This window comes from Mya arenaria, chromosome 6 (genome assembly GCF_026914265.1).
Source record: "Mya arenaria isolate MELC-2E11 chromosome 6, ASM2691426v1".
In the NCBI taxonomy this organism is placed as follows: Eukaryota; Metazoa; Mollusca; class Bivalvia; order Myida; family Myidae; genus Mya; species Mya arenaria.
Window position 1 is genome coordinate 41,856,341 of NC_069127.1, and position 20,188 is coordinate 41,876,528.

General features: G+C 34.8%; 1 protein-coding gene and 2 long non-coding RNA genes across 5 annotated transcripts in view; 1 reads left to right on the top strand and 2 right to left on the bottom strand.

The window, feature by feature from the left end:
* The window catches only part of LOC128238410 (uncharacterized), a 20,411-nt gene extending 3,583 nt beyond the window's left edge, over positions 1 to 16,828 (bottom strand). Inside the window, exons 1-4 of one of the 3 annotated variants that reach the window (XM_052954318.1) lie at positions 16,780 to 16,828; positions 2,028 to 2,103; positions 1,263 to 1,395; positions 121 to 748 (exon numbers count right to left, since the gene is read on the bottom strand). In XM_052954318.1, the coding sequence (XP_052810278.1) occupies positions 121 to 748; positions 1,263 to 1,395; positions 2,028 to 2,038 (772 nt within the window). In that variant the 5' untranslated portion in view covers positions 2,039 to 2,103; positions 16,780 to 16,828. The remainder of the gene's footprint in view (positions 1 to 120; positions 749 to 1,262; positions 1,396 to 2,027; positions 2,104 to 16,779) is intronic. The other 2 variants (XM_052954320.1, XM_052954319.1) reach the window with 2 other exon arrangements.
* Positions 16,829 to 16,959: 131 nt separating this feature from the next.
* LOC128238412 (uncharacterized) lies at positions 16,960 to 18,555 on the top strand. Its single transcript, XR_008261699.1, has 3 exons — positions 16,960 to 17,091; positions 17,322 to 17,718; positions 17,962 to 18,555. It is a non-coding gene; the product is annotated as an uncharacterized LOC128238412 (long non-coding RNA).
* Positions 17,891 to 19,146, bottom strand: LOC128238413 (uncharacterized). Its single transcript, XR_008261700.1, has 3 exons — positions 19,040 to 19,146; positions 18,688 to 18,840; positions 17,891 to 18,058 (listed from the first exon to the last, which is right to left on the bottom strand). It is a non-coding gene; the product is annotated as an uncharacterized LOC128238413 (long non-coding RNA).
* Between the last annotated feature and the right edge of the window lie 1,042 nt (positions 19,147 to 20,188).

Consider the following 20,188-nt stretch of genomic DNA (forward strand, 5'->3'; position numbering starts at 1 on the left):
CATATTTGTGGATCGGATTTCTTAAGTCTCACTTAGCACTTAATAAGACATGGTATATCAGAACACAAATGTACATAGATATGTGATAAAATGATCAATATGTGTTTGGGAAGAAATTACCTCTATGTGGTAATGAAAACGGCAAGAACTCGACCAGTCCGGTTGAAGAATAATATTTCAACACTTTCATAGCCTCTTCGTTCAACTTGTATGTGTAAGCTATCACTTTGTCTACTTTCATAAGTCGCTGGTATTCAAACCACTCGACAAGAGACGCGGCCGAAATGTTTCCGAAAACTAATTTGGCACAGACACCCAGCGAACCGTTTTGCGCCTTGTGGGGGAAATCCACAGTCGCGTATTTAGTCAAGTCTTCAGGACATCGCTCTCCAGTAGTTAATGATATTGCTATTGGTGACATATTTCTATTAGAATACACATTTGGACACACGTATTGCTTGGCTTCTATCTCAGAATGTCTCAAATTGGTAGAGTTTCGTATCTGCGTCAAATTGGCAACAAAAGCTTTAAGTGGATTTGCGTAAAAGAGACAACATTTAAGTTCACTGTGAAAATCATCTGCTGGTGTTTGCCATCCACTAAGAACGATGTTATCATAAAAACTATTGGCTGAAGAATTTTGGGCAACTGCACTGAGAATATGAATATAACCAGAGTCTAAAGACATGAACGTGCGATTTAAATCAGCTCGTCTTGCATCGAAGAATCTTTGCATCGGTTGTTGGGCCTGCAAAGAAAATCAAAATGTTTTGAAAGTATTTTTTTCTTGTGCATTCATAAAACTACGATTAAGGTTGAAATAATGTTTCTCGTCATAACACGTTCATGGCTTTGAGAATTTTGTTTGAAATGTAAACGAAAAGTAGCATCACATGGTTCCATATAAAAGAAGACTTTTTCTTTATTTCAAAAATGTCCTTAACTGTTTTATTTCACTTAGAATGAGTTATTCGTCCACATAAACGCCTTTTAGCAAATTTTGCATTGTTCACTCTTTGGTTTAGTATTATATTAGGTCATCCTAATAATCAATATCCCTATCTATGTCCGTATACGTAATACGTTCCTCTTTTCGTCTTACTTTACAGTATTTTCAGTTTGTCTCTGAATGCCATGAACATGAGAATGCTCAGAATTTTGTGTAATTCATTGAGGTTCACGATCAACTTAATAAATGTGAATATATGTTAATGGTGTTTAAACGTAATAGATCATCAATATAGGTATTAGACGTAATTTACCGAAATGTGGTCGACGATCACTTTCGTTCTTTGAACAATGATATCCATGGCAACCAGACCTGCCAGGAAAACACACCAAGTAAACCAACAGAGGCAGACACGTTTCTTCTTTATCCTGGGTATGTGAATGCAGCTGCAAAGAAATAGAAATTAGTTCAGTCGACATTTCTTATCATGGAAGTGGATTTTGTTGAAATTGTGCCTGTGTTGTCCATTTAAGAAATTGCAAAGTTTACTCTGGAATAACCAATACTACATGTAGTGTGGTCATTGTTGACTATCCATAATTGTACTATCCGGACTGCTGTTTCTTGTGTAACCGGTGCAATCTTTTGCCTATGCTTACCAAGTTTTTTTTAAAGAACATTATTCAGTCAATACCTTTCCCTACACATAAAATATCAGTAATAATTAAAATATATATGGCCACAATCTTTATATAAACTGTCGATATATACCAAATACTTAGTCAAATAATTCGGATAAAAATGGTAAATTCTTGTTACATTGGTAAATCGTCAGTGAATGAAATATATTGTTATAATTGTATGTCAAAACTTATTTATTATTGCGAAAAGCGAATTGGTCAGGCAAATGAAAATTGGCTTTAAGCTCGAATTCAGAATTAAAATATGTTCAAACTTCCAATTCATATATGCAAGTTATGTTGCTATTTGATGCTTACTTACGAAATTACACTTCATACGGAGAAAGAAAAGAAAAACAACTTCACCCATCTGTGAGCAAGTCCCTTTATTTCTTTACCGTGTCAACATTGTGGAGACAGTGGCATCAGACGTTCGCTAAACCGAGCAATGTTTCCCGTCTAATATCACTTAATCTATATAATAGCAATCCAATAAGGTAGCCGAAAAAACGTTTATCAAAAATTCAATGTAAACAACAAAGACAATTAATATCAATTAAAAATAAAGTGTAAATGATAAATTACAGTATTAAAATTGTATGCACAGAATATATTAAAAGTAGAAGCAATTGAATTAAATAATATGCTACGTATTTTTGCACTTCTGCTAGGTTGGTTTTCAATGTGAGTGTAAAACCTTACAGCAATGCATCATTGACTTCATTGTTTCGTTAATGAATACATGTTTATAGTTCCATATTTTATTGCATAAAACAATACAATGTGCACATCAAAAACACGTATTTAACACTGGTTAAGACGCTTTACAAAGCTATGACGTCATTTTTGAAAACTGTAATAGCCGCGTACGAAAGTACGATGACAAAAACGCGACACTATGTCGATGGTAATACGCGACAGTACGATAACGAAAACGCGATAATACGTTATCGTGTTTTCATCATTGTTGTGTGGCGTCTCCACCATCGTAATATCGTCATATTGCGTTTTCCTTATCGTAGTACTGAAATGTCGCGTTATCATCATCGTAATGGAGCGTTACCATCAACATACTGTCGCCATTTCATCATCGTAGTTTCTCCCAATGTATGATGTTGTGGGTCGTAAAGCACTAGAAATCAGTTTAGCTTGCATGCAAATTGGTCAATTGACTATCTTATAAAAAGGAAATTTATCTAGTGGAGTCTGATCTAGTATTTCCTGTTCTATATATGATGGATTAAGACCGAGGTGTTCCGATTGCGGCTCTTTGTTTAACCAGTACCTCTGATAGCCCGTGTCCGTTTAGCAATAAGAGACACAGGGTCACCATACCATCGGTTCTCCAGTGTGTAGTTTGTCATCTAATAAGACAATTGTTCTAAAACGTATGTTATCGGACAGCTCTATCTTTTTTCACATATCATGCCAAAATTTAATCACAAACATGGCATAATCTTGAAACATACAAGAAGTTTTTTCAAAATGAAAAATGATAAAAGTCCAGGCTGTGATTGTTTTACAGTAAACTTTTATAAAATGTTTTGGAAAGATATTGGAAAATTTATTTTAAGAGCAATTAATCATGCATTTTTGTCTAATTCATTTTCTAAAATATCAAATTGGGAACAATTGTTTGTATACCTAAAGACGGTAAGCCTAAACAGTTTTTGAAGAATTGGAGACCTATTACTCTTTTAAATGTTATTTACAAAATAGCTTCAGGAAGTATAGCCAACAGATTGAAAAATGTTTTAGATACCTTAGTTTCAAAAGATCAAACAGGATTCATAAAAGGTCGAAATATAAGTGAAAACACCAGATTGTTGTATGATATTATGAAAACATGCGATGATAAGAAAATTCCTGGCCTAGTGATGCTGATTGATTTTGAAAAAGCGTTTGATTCCATATCTTTTAATTTCATTGAAAAAACGTTGTCTCTGTTAAAATTTGGTGATATGTTTAAAAAAAGGATAATAATTTTTATGTATAATACTGAAGTGGCGATCCAATTAAATTGAAACCTTCCTGAGTTGTTTATCCCCCGCCTATGAAATAGGGAGGGGGATATTGAAATGGCGTTGTCCGTCCGTCTTTCCTTCCGTCCGTCCCCTGCGTTTTCTCAGTAACCAGCCGGTATAATTTCATGAAACTTAAAATAAATATAAACCACTATACTGGAATGATGCCCGTCCAAAAAAAAATCGATTGGTCATTTGTCCTTGGAGTTATTGCCCTTGATTTTTTTGAAAAATGCACATTCACAGCCATTTCTCAGTCACTAGCTGGTAGAATTTCATGAAACTTAAAATAAATATGAATTACTATACTGGGATGATGCCTGTTCATTTTTTTTTTGGATTGGTCAATTGTACTTGGAGTTATTGCCCTTGATTTTTTGAAAAACTCTCATTTACAGCCATTTCTCAGTAACTAGTTGGTATAAATTCTTGAAACTTGAAATAAATATGAACCAACATACTGCGATGATGCCTGTTTATTTATATTTTGGATTGTGTAATTTCTATATGAGTTATTTGCCCTTGATTTATTAAAAGATCCATGTTTGCAGCCTTTTCTATGCAACTAGCTGGTAGAATTTCATGACACTTGGAATAAATAAGAACCAACATACTGTGATGATGCCTGTCTATTTTTCTTTTGGATTGGTCAATTTTCCTTAGAGTTATTGCCCTTGATTTATTAAAAAAATATTGCAGACGTTTCTCAGTAAAACCAATGTGCTTATCTTATTCTTTCTGAGATTTTTTTAACCTTCAAGCACAAACAAGCCATCAAGCACAAACAAGCCATCGTTGGCGGGGGATATCTTTTCACTGAAAATGCTTGTTAAGATTGGAAGAGGATGTAGACAAGGGGACCCTATTTCTCCATATTTGTTTATTTTATGTGCAGAAATTGTGGCAATTATGATAAGAAACAATCAAACTGTAAAGGGTATTGTAATTGATGGTGAGGAGTATAAGATCTCACAATTTGCTGATGATAAATCTCTTCTGTTAGATGATACTGAGGATACAGTGAAAAAGGCTGTAGATTTGTTGTATCATTTTTCACAATTATCAGGGCTCAAAGTTTATTATGATAAGACCAAATTAGTTTGGATAGGACCACTGAACTACTCATCACGGTCAATAAAAACAAAATTTAAATTATCATGGGGCGATACTAGATTCAAATTGCTTGGGTTACATTTTGATGTAGATTTAAATCAAATGGGTAAGATAAAGTTAAAAACAGTATCTCATATTGGAAAAAGAGGAAACTTACACCAATTGGCAGGCTAACTGTAGTTAAGTCACTTTTACTACCATTATTCACACACCTTTTCATTAGTTTACCTAATCCAACAAATGATTTTGTTAAAGAGCTAAACGATTTATTTTTTGAGTTTGTGTGGAATGGAAAAGCAATTATTAAGAGTAACATTTTTTATTTTTTTTTCCAGAAGGTGGTATTAATATGATTGATATTACAAGTTATATTTGTAGCTTAAAATTAAAATGGATAAGAAATTGTATATTGAATGGTAGTACATGTAGTCAATGTTTCAAATTAATGTCTGTATTATTTGATGTAAATAAAATGTTGAATTGTGGTAAGAAATTCTGTGAAATTATTTGTCAAAAGATGTCAAACACATTCTGGAAAGATGTAATAAATGCATATATGTTATAGATAGATAGGTTTTGCATAGACAATGTTAATCAATTTATGCATATGCCATTATTTTATAACCACAATTTTTTGTTAGTATTTATTCATACTCTATATAATAAGGGATTTCGTGGTGTGAAAGATGCTTTTGATGCCAATGGAAATCTGTATAGCCTATTGGAAATGGAAGCAATAATTGATAAGAAAATCAACTTTTTACACAATAATGGATTGACTTCTGCAATTGACCTTACGACAGCGGCTTCTAAGCCACGCCCCCTGATATCAAGGGAGCGAACTCTGTCTATGTCCGTCAAACAAACGAGGAAGTAATGGCGTCTCGCGTCGTTTCGCTTCCGATATTCCTGACAAATTATCATAAATGTGACATTACAATGCGAAAAAAATAGAAGTCAAAGGAATTTGTAACAGTAGTATAAAATAGGTGGAGCGATCTTTATAAAATAAAGATTTGGCTCCTTTTGCTGGGGAGCGATCTTTGCTTTTTGCTATCGTATATGGTCTATGGGAAATAACTCGTACAATGGAGTACATAGGTGTATACAAGAGTGATGTACCTGTGAACTATGGGTTCCCGGCTTAGTGTGTCATATGAAGATTAGGTGTGGAAATGGAAATGATTTTATCAGTTGTTTTAATATGAAATACACTATGTACAATATTTTAGAGCACCAACATTGTATAATTTTGTTGTAGTGTATTTCTGGTGGGAGGAATCTTACCTTTTAGCGCCTTTATAATTAAGCATAGCTTACAACACGTTCGCGCATATCCATTGTCCGTACTTGTATTAAGTTTTACAGATGAAAGTTTAGTAAAGTGTATTATATATAGCATGAACCACTCATTTTTCAAATGTTAAGTTTTGAAAAAAATACAAGATTTATTTGTTAGAACAATGTTTTTAAAGTACAAAACTTTTTATTTCTTGAAAAAATATTGATAAATATTTTTTTATGATATTTTTTGTAATGGGGGGGTAGCCATATCATATGGCATATGTAAAAAAAGACTCCAAAAAACGGTTCCAGGTCTTTTTTTATCTAGCAAACAAACACAGCTATACTTTCTTGCATTTTTCACAATATATAACAATAATATAACATGATATTAACCAAACACAACACAAATCTTCTAAAAATTAGTCTATATGCACTTAAATATAGTGAAAAATAATCACAATTCAGCCCTGTGGCGACACTCCCGATGGTCAGTTTTCTCCTTTACTGCTTTGATGTGGATGGGGTGTCCAATGGTGATTCTGTGTGCCTCAGAAGGTCTGAAAATATATCATTTGGCACATTAATAATGCAAAAAAGTATATATATTTTTGTAATTAACTTAATATTATTAATTAATACACTACCATATTTTTATAACTTTTATATCCTAAGATGATACTTCAAAATGTTCCTTTATTTTCAAATATTGTAGTTAAAACATTAATTGACTTGTTATAACATGCGTATTAAAATAACGACAACAAATATTGGGAACAAATACCAAACAAAACCATTAACAAAAATTCATTTCCGTGTTTAGTGACTGAAAGGAAGCTATATAATTATATTGTTCTTATTTGGAATACTTATTTCAAATACTGGGAATAAGGTATATAATATAACTTACATGTTTGCTGGAACAGGATGAACGTTCAAAATTGTCGGTTTCAGGGGGCGGTGTCTCAGTGTCCGAGTCAGAACTTATTACAATAACATCACATGCTTCCTCGGGCTCAGGTGTGTTAAGTCTTTGCCTTAGGCGTTTCACAGAAATGGGACTATCCAAGAACAAGTCTTGCGAGCTTCTCAAATGGTATTCATTTGCTGAATCAGATTCCGATGAGGACATGACCTTAAAATATTAACAAAATGAAGTTTTATTCAAATATCTATTACCGATAAAGAAGCCAGAAATGGAACATATCAGTGACAGTAATTAAACACCATTCAACAAAAATTAATAACAGTGAAACCTGAAAAAATGATGAAATTAACAATTCCAATCAACAAATGCTTATTTCTAAGCAAAAATAGATTGGATAAAATATATTGTTCATAATATTGCCCATTTATGAGACCAACATACATAGACAACATTCAGATAATTTTTCTATCCGAATATTGTGCTTGTCCGAAAACAACAGTTTTTCAAACAATGTTAAATACTCTGAAATGAATATTCTTGTCCAGGGACTACAAATAATCGTTAAATTAAATGTTAATCCTAACATACAGTATGAAAACAACAGTCAATTCTCGCAAAAATCAAATACTGACACAGTACATAATGATAAACAGAATTCCGGAAACACTCGTAAGCGTTCGTGGATTTCCGTAAATCTTACAGTGGGGTCATAATATATCCAAATTCTTATCTTTTACAACAAAATATAGTAAAATAATAACTGTTATTTTATTTGTTATACATTGTTCTTCATTATTATCACAATTAGAAAGTTAAACACGCCGTGTACATACCTTTTGAATGGAATTTCAACTTTCGAATCGTGTTTATTTTCTTGCAGAAATTTCGCGGGAGAGAATAAATCACGTGTTTAGCAAGATTAATGTATCTAGTTTTGCTATTGGTTGGTTTCCGATAGGTTGTCCAATCAAAATACAGTTTACAAGCTGTGCAACCCAACCTACAAAATCATGTTCCAGCGAGACAACTTTTCGGCATGTGTGTTATTTACCATATCGGAGTTGTCTCCCTTGTGGTTCATGCTAGTGTATACAATGTTTGTTTAATAACATACCAGAGCTTACACTATCCCCGTTTACGTAGACTTTAGAAAAATGCCATATTATACCTATTCCCCGCGTTTGACGCAGGAAAAAATGCTAGATACAACAAGGTATTGTTTCCTTTTCTTCTCACGATTTTCTTTTTCCTATCCGAATTAAGGTCTCCGGATTTCACTTATATTTATTGCTAAGATGATTACTTAATTATCCGAAAATATTTGCTTTATTTCTAGACAAGCAATGTTAAATTGAGGTCAATCCAATAAATTCTTCAGTCACGTATTGTATTTTAAATTTTGTAGTATGTTCACTTAATTATTCCTTTGGCGCACAAAAATAGTTTTATCCGAAGTTTAAGCCATTGTAGGTCACTCGATTTTACCATCATTTACTACAAGATCTTGCGATGTATTACCGATATTTCTTCTTATCATTTTTACGCAAGTACTATCAGATTGATTTAAACCGCTTCAAGCCTTTTGTATTCTTTTATCATTTAATAATTTTAGTTTTTAAACCTAAATAAGCGATCACGAAAGGTAACTGACTAGAGAAGCAGTCAATAGTTACATTGGCGTTTGATTTGAATTGACAATTTCCTACTGAGTGATATCCCTTTTCGAGCAGAGAAAATCTGTGACACCGCGTAAGACAACTAACTTGAACTGAGCTTATTATCGGTTTATTTTTGATAAATAAACATGTTGCGTGTATTAATGTAATATTGTACTTAAGTTTTACGAAATAACTTTTTACATTTAATAAATGTATCAGAAAATTTACTGTCTGTTTCTGTGATTTTCAATTAATCTTAATATGCAAATCATTTTGCAGTTTTAGCTCTTGTCCTTTTACTTATAGGTTCTTGTTTTTTTTCGGAGTCTTCTTCCACCCTATCAATGCGTATGTACCTCAAATACAACAGCAGACAGGAGGGATTGACGAGGACTTAGGAGGTATGGAGGAGTGACGAGGAGGCTTTAATGAGTTTCTAGTAGTGTTTTCCAAGCATTTGAGAAACGTGAGGGTTGCATTGTGCCCATTCCTTTAACAAATATACTTGTGTCGAATTAAAGTCAGTGTACGGCGAAATACCGTTGACAGATCTGCATTTATAATGGAACCAAACGAGAACGAAATTCGTCTATATTCGTGCCTTAAATGTAGGTACTTTTTCTTTTTCTGGAGGAATCTGTTGCACCATTTACGAGTATGGCATACCTGCGCGTATTATTCCTACACATGTATATGCTGCGAGCAAACGTTTCAGGATCGGAAAATATTTTTGTTGCATTTGAAGAAAAGACTTGGTACAAACCCGCGCGGTTAATGATGCTACTATAAAATCAAGTGTCATGAAGTTTTCAACCTCAGTGAGTGTTTGGATGACAAGTAGTCAAGTCGTACATTATTGGTAAAAAAATGGATCTATTGGATACACGAAAATATAAGATGAGGAGTAAATTAAAAAGCAGTGCCTCTCGAAACAGACATGAGCCTCTCTCCAAAATGTATATACGGATGGTTCTCCCGGCTGAACAGACCACAGCTATCGCCAAAAGCATGCTTGACCGTCAGTCGAAACCTAAAGGGACTTGAATTGACTTGGAATTACAAAGAATGAAAGAAGCCAGCAAAAAACGAAAGGGCAAAGTGCTCAGTGCGGGTGTTATCGGTAATAAGGGCAACAAGAAACCTAGAAAGGTGGCACCATCTAGACAGAAAACGCCGAGACAAACTTCAGAAAAGTCCGAAAACATCGTTACCATCGGGCAGGTATAAAGCTGAATGTTTCACTCACTCTCCTCCTCATTAGCGCTTAAGGATTTTGTTGCGATGCACCAGTGTGATATTTGTTTGAAAAGTTTCGGAAGACGCGATAATATGTTGCGACATAAAAGGTCTGTGCATTCAAACGAAGATTCGGATGAAGACGCTATGTCTGACGTTACTGACCAAGAGGATATTTTTGGATCTGTTGATGAAAACGAGTCTGAAAACAGCGACGACGACATGTCTGTAACCTCGGAGAACTCTTCGGGTATTGATCCTTGGCAAGAGGTTGTCCATGAGGCTTTTCAAGAGTGTCAATCGCAGTACGAGGAGGAAGTGCGTGAACTTATGCAGGATGATACCGACCTTAGTGAAAACGAAGCCAAGAAGGATGTCTTTGAGAATATGCGAGGTACTTACAGAAAGGCCCTGATGAATAGTCTTGGGGCAAAGCTGATGTGGTTTGACTCTATCAAGCGAGATACCATCTATAAAACCATAAAGAAAACAGTTAATCAACTTAAAGACACCGAGGACTACGACGAACAGGAAGCCGTAAAGTACGCCATCCTTAAGCGGAGATTTCTGTTCGATAAGGTCTTGGACAGTTACGACGTTCCTCAGTTGGATGCAGAGCAAGAGGAAGAAACAAAACAGTGAAAATCATTTAAAGATACTTTCGTTCGGACTAGAGTGCTTTGGGAATTTATTTGTTTTCCATCCTTACACAATGCAAACTACAGACGCCATTTAATTCCATAACACAATTGTATCTGATAGTTTTGCAACACTTACTTGTTTTTAAGTAAAATAAATGTCTTTAATGATGTAAAATAAAATGTCTTATAATACGAAACGGAGTTGTTGTTGTGTGTTTTAGTTGTAGTTTTATTTATGTTTTAAGCGTTTTCCATATAGAAACAAGACAAATGTTGATGCTGGGTATCAACGACGCCGCCAGATCAGTTAAAAATAATAATGATTGCATTAAAATATTATGTTGATATTGTATTCAGTCATATAGTTTGTAAAAAAGGTGTGCTTAAAATTAAACATCTCAACTGTCCAAATAATGAACTCATTTCATTGTACTGAGCATTAGGTTTAAAACTACAATTACTACCAAATTTAATCAAGTAAGTTTTTTATCTGGTTACAATTCATACATATTACATAAGTAATATTGTCGATGACATTTTATTACCCAGCTTGTATGTCTAAAGGACTGGTTACGTTCTATTTTTATGCCTATGTTATATGCGTTTACTAACACATTCATTGTGTATGTCATCTGCAACAGTGCAAATCCATCTTCGCCTTTGATATCTGCAACACTATATCTATAATATGCGTTTAAGTCTGCGCCCGTAACCAGACTGCTGTAAATGTGCCTTTTCGACTGGTGTTTCGAGTTCTTTTTCAATCCTAGTTTGACTATTGTTATCAATTTTAAAATAAAGCGAACTGTGCTGATTATATCCTTGTACAACATTGCTTGCAATTTTTTGGTGAAAAATATAGAGAGCCAATAGCGAGAAATGTCTATAATACTTCCGACCATCGTGAATTAAAACTCTGCTAGCAATCAAGCGATCTCCGTCTGATTGTTTCAATCGAACACATCCATGCTATTTGATAAACTCAACGCTCACATATTTTTTTTTGTATTTTATACCTGTTCTTATAATACTGATACTGCATATTTTCTTAGTTCTTACTTGAAGATAAAAAATATCAAGTTACCTTCTGTTTTAGTTTTCTGATTTTCCTAAAGGTATAGAATGGACACGTCTAAAGAAAAGGGTAAACCAATCAGGTCTCGCTTACAGATCACATAACCCTACATGGGGGGGTTACCTAAATGTAAAGAATGGAGAAGCCTAAAAAAGAGGTCAACCAATCAGGTCTCGCTTACAGTTAACATGATCCTACATGTTCCCATATGAAATTTTCGTCGGCCCGGAACTACGTTGACTAATTACATGTAAATTGAATCCAATGAATAATTAAGAACATAGAATGTATGCAATTTAAGTTAAATATGTTGTGCTGCTCTAACGAGGTCATCCTTACAGACATATTGATATAAATATATTGTGCTTAAAGATAGATCTAGGGTTCTTCAATACATGTTTCGTGGAATGCATACGTATGACAATACGAAACATCAAGTCTGTTACACGCTTCACGTTTTATATAGTTCAATATAGCGTACTATAGTCAGGTGTGGCTATACAGAAAAGATGCGCTCTGTTGAACCCTTCTTTATCTTTATAAGTCCGCCATCTTTATTTATTTCCTTCCAACGGGAAACGAGGCTCAAGGAAGGGTAAGACGGTCCTCGGAGTGACTCCAGAGGTTTGAGGAGGGTATTAGGAGGCCCTCGGAGTGACTCCGGAGGTTTGAGGAGGGTATCAGGAGGCCCATGGAGTGACTAAGGAAGTTTGTGGAGGGGGTCAGGAGGCCCTCTGAGTGATGGAGGAAGGAGTCAGGATCTTGTTTAAGTGTTCGGGGAGAGCCTCGTTTCCCGTTGGAAGGAAATAAATAAAGATGGCGGACTTATAAAGATAAAGAAGGGTTCAACAGAGCGCATCTTTGATCATCCGAATTGATAGTCAAACTAGGATTGAAAAAGAACTCGAAACACCAGTCGAAAAGGCACATTTACAGCAGTCTGGTTACGGGCGCAGACTTAAACGCATATTATAGATATAGTGTTGCAGATATCAAAGGCGAAGATGGATTTGCACTGTTGCAGATGACATACACAATGAATGTGTTAGTAAACGCATATAACATAGGCATAAAAATAGAACGTAACCAGTCCTTTAGACATACAAGCTGGGTAATAAAATGTCATCGAGAATATTACTTATGTAATATGTATGAATTGTAACCAGATAAAAAAACTTACTTGATTAAATTTGGTAGTAATTGTAGTTTTAAACCTAATGCTCAGTACAATGAAATGAGTTCATTATTTGGACAGTTGAGATGTTTAATTTTAAGCACACCTTTTTTACAAACTATATGACTGAATACAATATCAACATAATATTTTAATGCAATCATTATTATTTTTAACTGATCTGGCGGCGTCGTTGATACCCAGCATCAACATTTGTCTTGTTTCTATATGGAAAACGCTTAAAACATAAATAAAACTACAACTAAAACACACAACAACTCCGTTTCGTATTATAAGACATTTTATTTTACATCATTAAAGACATTTATTTTACTTAAAAACAAGTAAGTGTTGCAAAACTATCAGATACAATTGTGTTATGGAATTAAATGGCGTCTGTATTCTGCATTGTGTAAGGATGGAAAACAAATAAATTCTCAAAGCACTCTAGTCCGAACGAAAGTATCTTTAAATGATTTTCACTGTTTTGTTTCTTCCTCTTGCTCTGCATCCAACTGAGGAACGTCGTAACTGTCCAAGACCTTATCGAACAGAAATCTCCGCTTAAGGATGGCGTACTTTACGGCTTCCTGTTCGTCGTAGTCCTCGGTGTCTTTAAGTTGATTAACTGTTTTCTTTATGGTTTTATAGATGGTATCTCGCTTGATAGAGTCAAACCACATCAGCTTTGCCCCAAGACTATTCATCAGGGCCTTTCTGTAAGTACCTCGCATATTCTCAAAGACATCCTTCTTGGCTTCGTTTTCACTAAGGTCGGTATCATCCTGCATAAGTTCACGCACTTCCTCCTCGTACTGCGATTGACACTCTTGAAAAGCCTCATGGACAACCTCTTGCCAAGGATCAATACCCGAAGAGTTCTCCGAGGTTACAGACATGTCGACGTCGCTGTTTTCAGACTCGATTTCATCAACAGATCCAAAAATATCCTCTTGGTCAGTAACGTCAGACATAGCGTCTTCATCCGAATCTTCGTTTGAATGCACAGACCTTTTATGTCGCAACATATTATCGCGTCTTCCGAAACTTTTCAAACAAATATCACACTGGTGCATCGCAACAAAATCCTTAAGCGCTAATGAGGAGGAGAGTGAGTGAAACATTCAGCTTTATACCTGCCCGATGGTAACGATGTTTTCGGACTTTTCTGAAGTTTGTCTCGGCGTTTTCTGTCTAGATGGTGCCACCTTCCTAGGTTTCTTGTTGCCCTTATTACCGATAACACCCGCACTGAGCACTTTGCCCTTTCGTTTTTTGCTGGCTTCTTTCATTCTTTGTAATTCCAAGTCAATCCAAGTCCCTTTAGGTTTCGACTGACGGTCAAGCATGCTTTTGGCGATAGCTGTGGTCTGTTCAGCCGGGAGAACCATCCGTATATACATTTTGGAGAGAGGCTCATGTCTGTTTCGAGAGGCACTGCTTTTTAATTTACTCCTCATCTTATATTTTCGTGTATCCAATAGATCCATTTTTTTTACCAATAATGTACGACTTGACTACTTGTCATCCAAACACTCACTGAGGTTGAAAACTTCATGACACTTGATTTTATAGTAGCATCATTAACCGCGCGGGTTTGTACCAAGTCTTTTCTTCAAATGCAACAAAAATATTTTCCGATCCTGAAACGTTTGCTCGCAGCATATACATGTGTAGGAATAATACGCGCAGGTATGCCATACTCGTAAATGGTGCAACAGATTCCTCCAGGAAAAGAAAAAGTACCTACATTTAAGGCACGAATATAGACGAATTTCGTTCTCGTTTGGTTCCATTATAAATGCAGATCTGTCAACGGTATTTCGCCGTACACTGACTTTAATTCGACACAAGTATATTTGTTAAAGGAATGGGCACAATGCAACCCTCACGTTTCTCAAATGCTTGGAAAACACTACTAGAAACTCATTAAAGCCTCCTCGTCACTCCTCCATACCTCCTAAGTCCTCGTCAATCCCTCCTGTCTGCTGTTGTATTTGAGGTACATACGCATTGATAGGGTGGAAGAAGACTCCGAAAAAAAACAAGAACCTATAAGTAAAAGGACAAGAGCTAAAACTGCAAAATGATTTGCATATTAAGATTAATTGAAAATCACAGAAACAGACAGTAAATTTTCTGATACATTTATTAAATGTAAAAAGTTATTTCGTAAAACTTAAGTACAATATTACATTAATACACGCAACATGTTTATTTATCAAAAATAAACCGATAATAAGCTCAATTCAAGTTAGTTGTCTTACGCGGTGTCACAGATTTTCTCTGCTCGAAAAGGGATATCACTCAGTAGGAAATTGTCAATTCAAATCAAACGCCAATGTAACTATTGACTGCTTCTCTTGTCAGTTACCTTTCGTTATTTAGTTTAAAAACTAAAATTATTAAATGATAAAAGAATACAAAAGGCTTGAAGCGGTTTAAATCAATCTGATAGTACTTGCGTAAAAATGATAAGAAGAAATATCGGTAATACATCGCAAGATCTTGTAGTAAATGATGGTAAAATCGAGTGACCTACAATGGCTTAAACTTCGGATAAAACTATTTTTGTGCGCCAAAGGAGTAATTAAGTGAACATACTACAAAATTTAAAATACAATACGTGACTAAAGAATGTATTGGATTGACCTCAATTTAACATTGCTTGTCTAGAAATAAAGCAAATGTTTTCGGATAATTAAGTAATCATCTTAGCAATAAATATAAGTGAAATCCGGAGACCTTAATTCGGATAGGAAAAAGAAAATCGTGAGAGGAAAAGGAAACAATGCCTTGTTGTATCTAGCATTTTTTCCTGCGTCAAACGCGGGGAATAGGTATAATATGGCATTTTTCTAAAGTCTACGTAAACGGGGATAGTGTAAGCTCTGGTATGTTATTAAACAAACATTGTATACACTTTACTAAACTTTCATCTGTAAAACTTAATACAAGTACGGACAATGGATATGCGCGAACGTGTTGTAAGCTATGCTTAATTATAAAGGCGCTAAAAGGTAAGATCCTCCCACCAGAAATACACTACAACAAAATTATACAATGTTGGTGTTCTAAAATATTATACATAGTGTATTTCATATTAAAACAACTGATAAAATCATTTCCATTTCCACACCTAATCTTCATATGACACACTAAGCCGGGAACCCATAGTTCACAGGTACATCACTCTTGTATACACCTATGTACTCCATTGTACGAGTTATTTCCCATAGACCATATACGATAGCAAAAAGCAAAGATCGCTCCCCAGCAAAAGGAGCCAAATCTTTATTTTATAAAGATCGCTCCACCTATTTTTATACTACTTGTAACTGGCTGCTACATCGGAAGGCTCGATATATCTTTAGAAAATGACGATATCTAACATTGACGGGGTGAAATCTATCCAAGTCAGAGACAATCGGATAGCCGCCATGTTGTCAACATTGACATCGATACAAAGGAAAAGCGTGTGTGTGACGCATACTGTAAATGCAAACAAGGGTAAGTTTAACTTTACATAACACCAGTCCTTCTTACATTATTGTTGAATTAAAGATTAAATCATCGCACAATATGAGTAAATCATAAATGGCCCGAATGGGGAACCCGAAAGTGACATTAAATAACAGTTACATGCCAGCTATACAGTATAACCTTGTATTCCATAGTATGAGCAGAAATGGTTTATTGGTGTTATGCATAAAAAGTTTCAGTTCTAAGCGATTGAACACTCCCCCCTATGAATAATAATGTAATAGTTGACAAGTGACAATCGTGGGTGATACCTAGTCTAAAATAATAGACGTGTTATACGGGATTCTTCCAATCCCTAACGCCTAAACGGGAATGTGCAAAAAACGGGGGTGTTTTAAAAATATTGAAATTGTTTTAAGTGAAGTATTTTATGGTTGATATTGATCATAAAGAGTTATATTTATATTTTACCATGTAAGTGAAATGTTATTTTGCACTAAACAAGCATTTCATGCATTAAAACAAGTTGTTTACCTTTCCAATAAAACGAAAGTTGACCGACACTGACAACAATTATGCGAAGGGGAACAACTCGTTACAATCGTAAGAACTCGGCCTCCTCCGACAAAGCTTCGAGAAAGACCTCGTTATACAATCGTAACAACTCGGCCATGGCCGAAATGTTCCGAGCGATTTAAAACTGTGCCCTGAAGCCTTGCAGGTGCCCTTCATGTATATATCGTTATGTTTTGACAGAATGAAATGAAGAAAAGCCGTCAAACTCATAATTATTAGTTGGATATTTATTTTTTTGTGTACGGAACTAATATAAAATAACATTATCTGGTAATATTTCTTGTTTTTATGATATTTTATAGACGCTATATGCTTTAACCCGGAATCCTGATCGGAACAACTACCCACTTTTGATACTAAACAATTTGTACGTGAAGGATTTGCCATATCAAAAATCTAAAAAAAATCCGTCAACGTACAATTATTTGGACTAGGGTGATACCAATCTGTAACTTTTGCATTGCTCAAACATTCACATGCTTTGTTTTTTGTTCTTACAGAAATTGTGTTCACACACTCTGGCTGTAAAAGTAGACCTGGAAGGAAAATTGCCCCCGGTGTGGGGCTCGAACTCACAACCACCAGAACACTAGCCCGGCGCTCTAACCAACTAAGCTGACCGGGCAGCTGGTTCTAACCCACACACACTACCCTCCCCCCATTTACCGGTTAAGGCTGGTGGAGGGTCTCCTGCTATTTACCGTTGACACCATTAAAGTATTCTGATTGATGGAGATAAGGAAGTCCCCTTATTATTGTCTTCAACAAGCCTACCGCAACAGGGGACCTAGCATAAGACCGGAAACCGCCCCCCCGCCCCACTCACATGATATTTGCCAGTCCAGGAAATGTCAACCGCAAGAGAAAACCAGTGATGACAAGTTTTACAAATAATCGGTAGGACCTATTTTAAAGCTTTTTATAACATTTAGTTTTACTTTGGTGTACAAAAGTAATGGACTATTTGTCCAGAGAAAAACAACAACCACAAAACATTAGCTATTATCTTGTCAATATTTCATTATGATATACATGTAGGAAGCAAACATCAAAGGCAGTAGCATTTACAGCTAGTATTAATATATTTAACAATACATGTAACTGATTTATTTTAATATTGGCATCTTTTATTTATTTCAGGAAAGTGTGGTCTTTTGAAGAGAGTTCTTGAAGTTGTTCAGCATGTTGTTTTGATGGACTCTTGGAAGGATGTACCTCTATGATGTTAGCTTCAGTTCTGGAGTATAACACCAGTTGTTGCATATTTAATATCAGATTTATTAAATACATTGTTGTTTTGCAAACATTCCTTAAACTTTGATATTTCTTTGGTGTTTATGTATGATATTGAAGGTGAATATCTCTTTATTGCAATGGTAAATATATTTTAAAATATATAGCATTAGCAGAAGTTATTTTTCACTGTTAAAGCTGCACTTTCACAGATTGATCACTTTGACAACTTACACAGGATTTGATTGCATTTATCATATTTTGGCTCGGAGAAGTTTGCTTTGTGATTTATATATTAGGTCTTAATTTAAAGAATGCCAAAATAAGCCGATTCTGAGACAAAAAGTGTCAAACTAGAATTCTGTGAGAGTGCAACTTTAAGAATACTATTAATCGAGTGTGCATGTGATCCGGACTCTGAACATTGGATGAACTATCATTAAATATTGTAGATTTACGTAAATGGCCCAAAATATAAGAATAACAATGAAAATATGTACATGTTTGACTTGTTCTTTATTTATAATAAGTCTAAGTCTTTACAGCACATGTTTGGCAGAATCAAGTTCTAATGAACATAATAATTGATTTAAATGTACAGTGAAATAAATTGTTTTATACAGAAAATAATACCTTAACGATTCAGACCGATCTGTTCTCGTATTTTTTTGGTGGCTCAAATATTTATCTGAGTTTTGGAGGAGGCCTAGCTGGTGTGAGCTGGTCAAATACAGTAGCTGCTTGAGGGTCAGGGTTTTCTTGATTGGATTTCCCGTCGACAAAGTGCTGATATGAAAATAAGAAATCTATGAAATGTGTCGGAATGACAGCTACAAAAGCCATTGTTCACATAGGATCCATACGAGTAGATGAGATTCGGAAGCATGCGATGGTTCGGACAAAAATTTAGTTGTACGATATTTCCTGATTTACTTTGAAAGCAAAGCAGTTTATAAAAACTACATAACGGTTTCAACAAAAATACCTCTATCTTGAATGAAATCAATCGTGTCCATGTTGAACCTGATATTTAATGGCCATTAATGCCGATTTGACAACACAAGCCAAAACATAAATGTACGATGTTTATAGTTTAAAAATAGTAACACTTATTTAGGTCATGCACGGACAATTTCAGTATTAAATAAATTTTGAGCGGATTGAAATAAGTAGTTTTGTTCAAAAAAATACTTTTGTACAGACGTATAGATGTTTCGCCTTTGAACGATCTTTCAAAATTTCCAAGTTCAGCTGTTGATGAGGTCTTTCACAGAGTCTGATACAGCACTTGTATTTTTCTAAATAACTCGCTGGTTTCGAATACGGAACGAATTGGAAGCCATCTTTAGTCGGCCTGGCTACCTTATATCCGAATTACAAGTGCCATGACAACACCTTTTTACCATAATACTTAAAAAGGCGATGAATTGCCAGCGCATGTATATGACGGACTCTGGTCAGTTTGACGGACAAAATGGCGGATAGCAACACGGCTTATCAGCTCTGCATTCTGATTGGCTGATAGGACCTGTCAATCAAATCCTGTCGTAAGGTCAATTAAGGCCTATATAAGGTATTGTAATCTTGCGTTCAATGTCTTTAATTTTTTAGAATGTAGTAACCCATGTATGAACACTTTTATTAAGCTAATTTTGACAAAAGAAAAAGTTAACATATTTCTTTACAACATCTTTATTGATAATAATGAAATTCCTTCAAGTCAACACAAATGGCTGTTACAAAATGAAAATGTCTGTATTAATTGGAAAAATGTCTATATAGCTGTGTATTTAAGTGTATAAAGGATTCTTATATTCAATGGTTACAATTAAGAGTTCTTCATAGAATATTACCAACAAACTCATTATTATATAAAATGAAGCTAGTTGAAAATGATAATTGCTCCTTTTGTGAATGCTGTAAAGAAACTCTTTTACATCTATTTTGGGATTGCAATAAAATACAGCCGGTATTGCAGGATACGCTACAAAGGTTGAATACAAATGTCTCAAGTATTGTCATAAACAGTATGTTTGTATTGTTAGGTTCTGGGAATAATAACTTTAAATTTGATATACTTTTATTAGAATATAAGAAATTTATTTTTCTGTGTAAAAGAAAAAAGTGTGTTCCA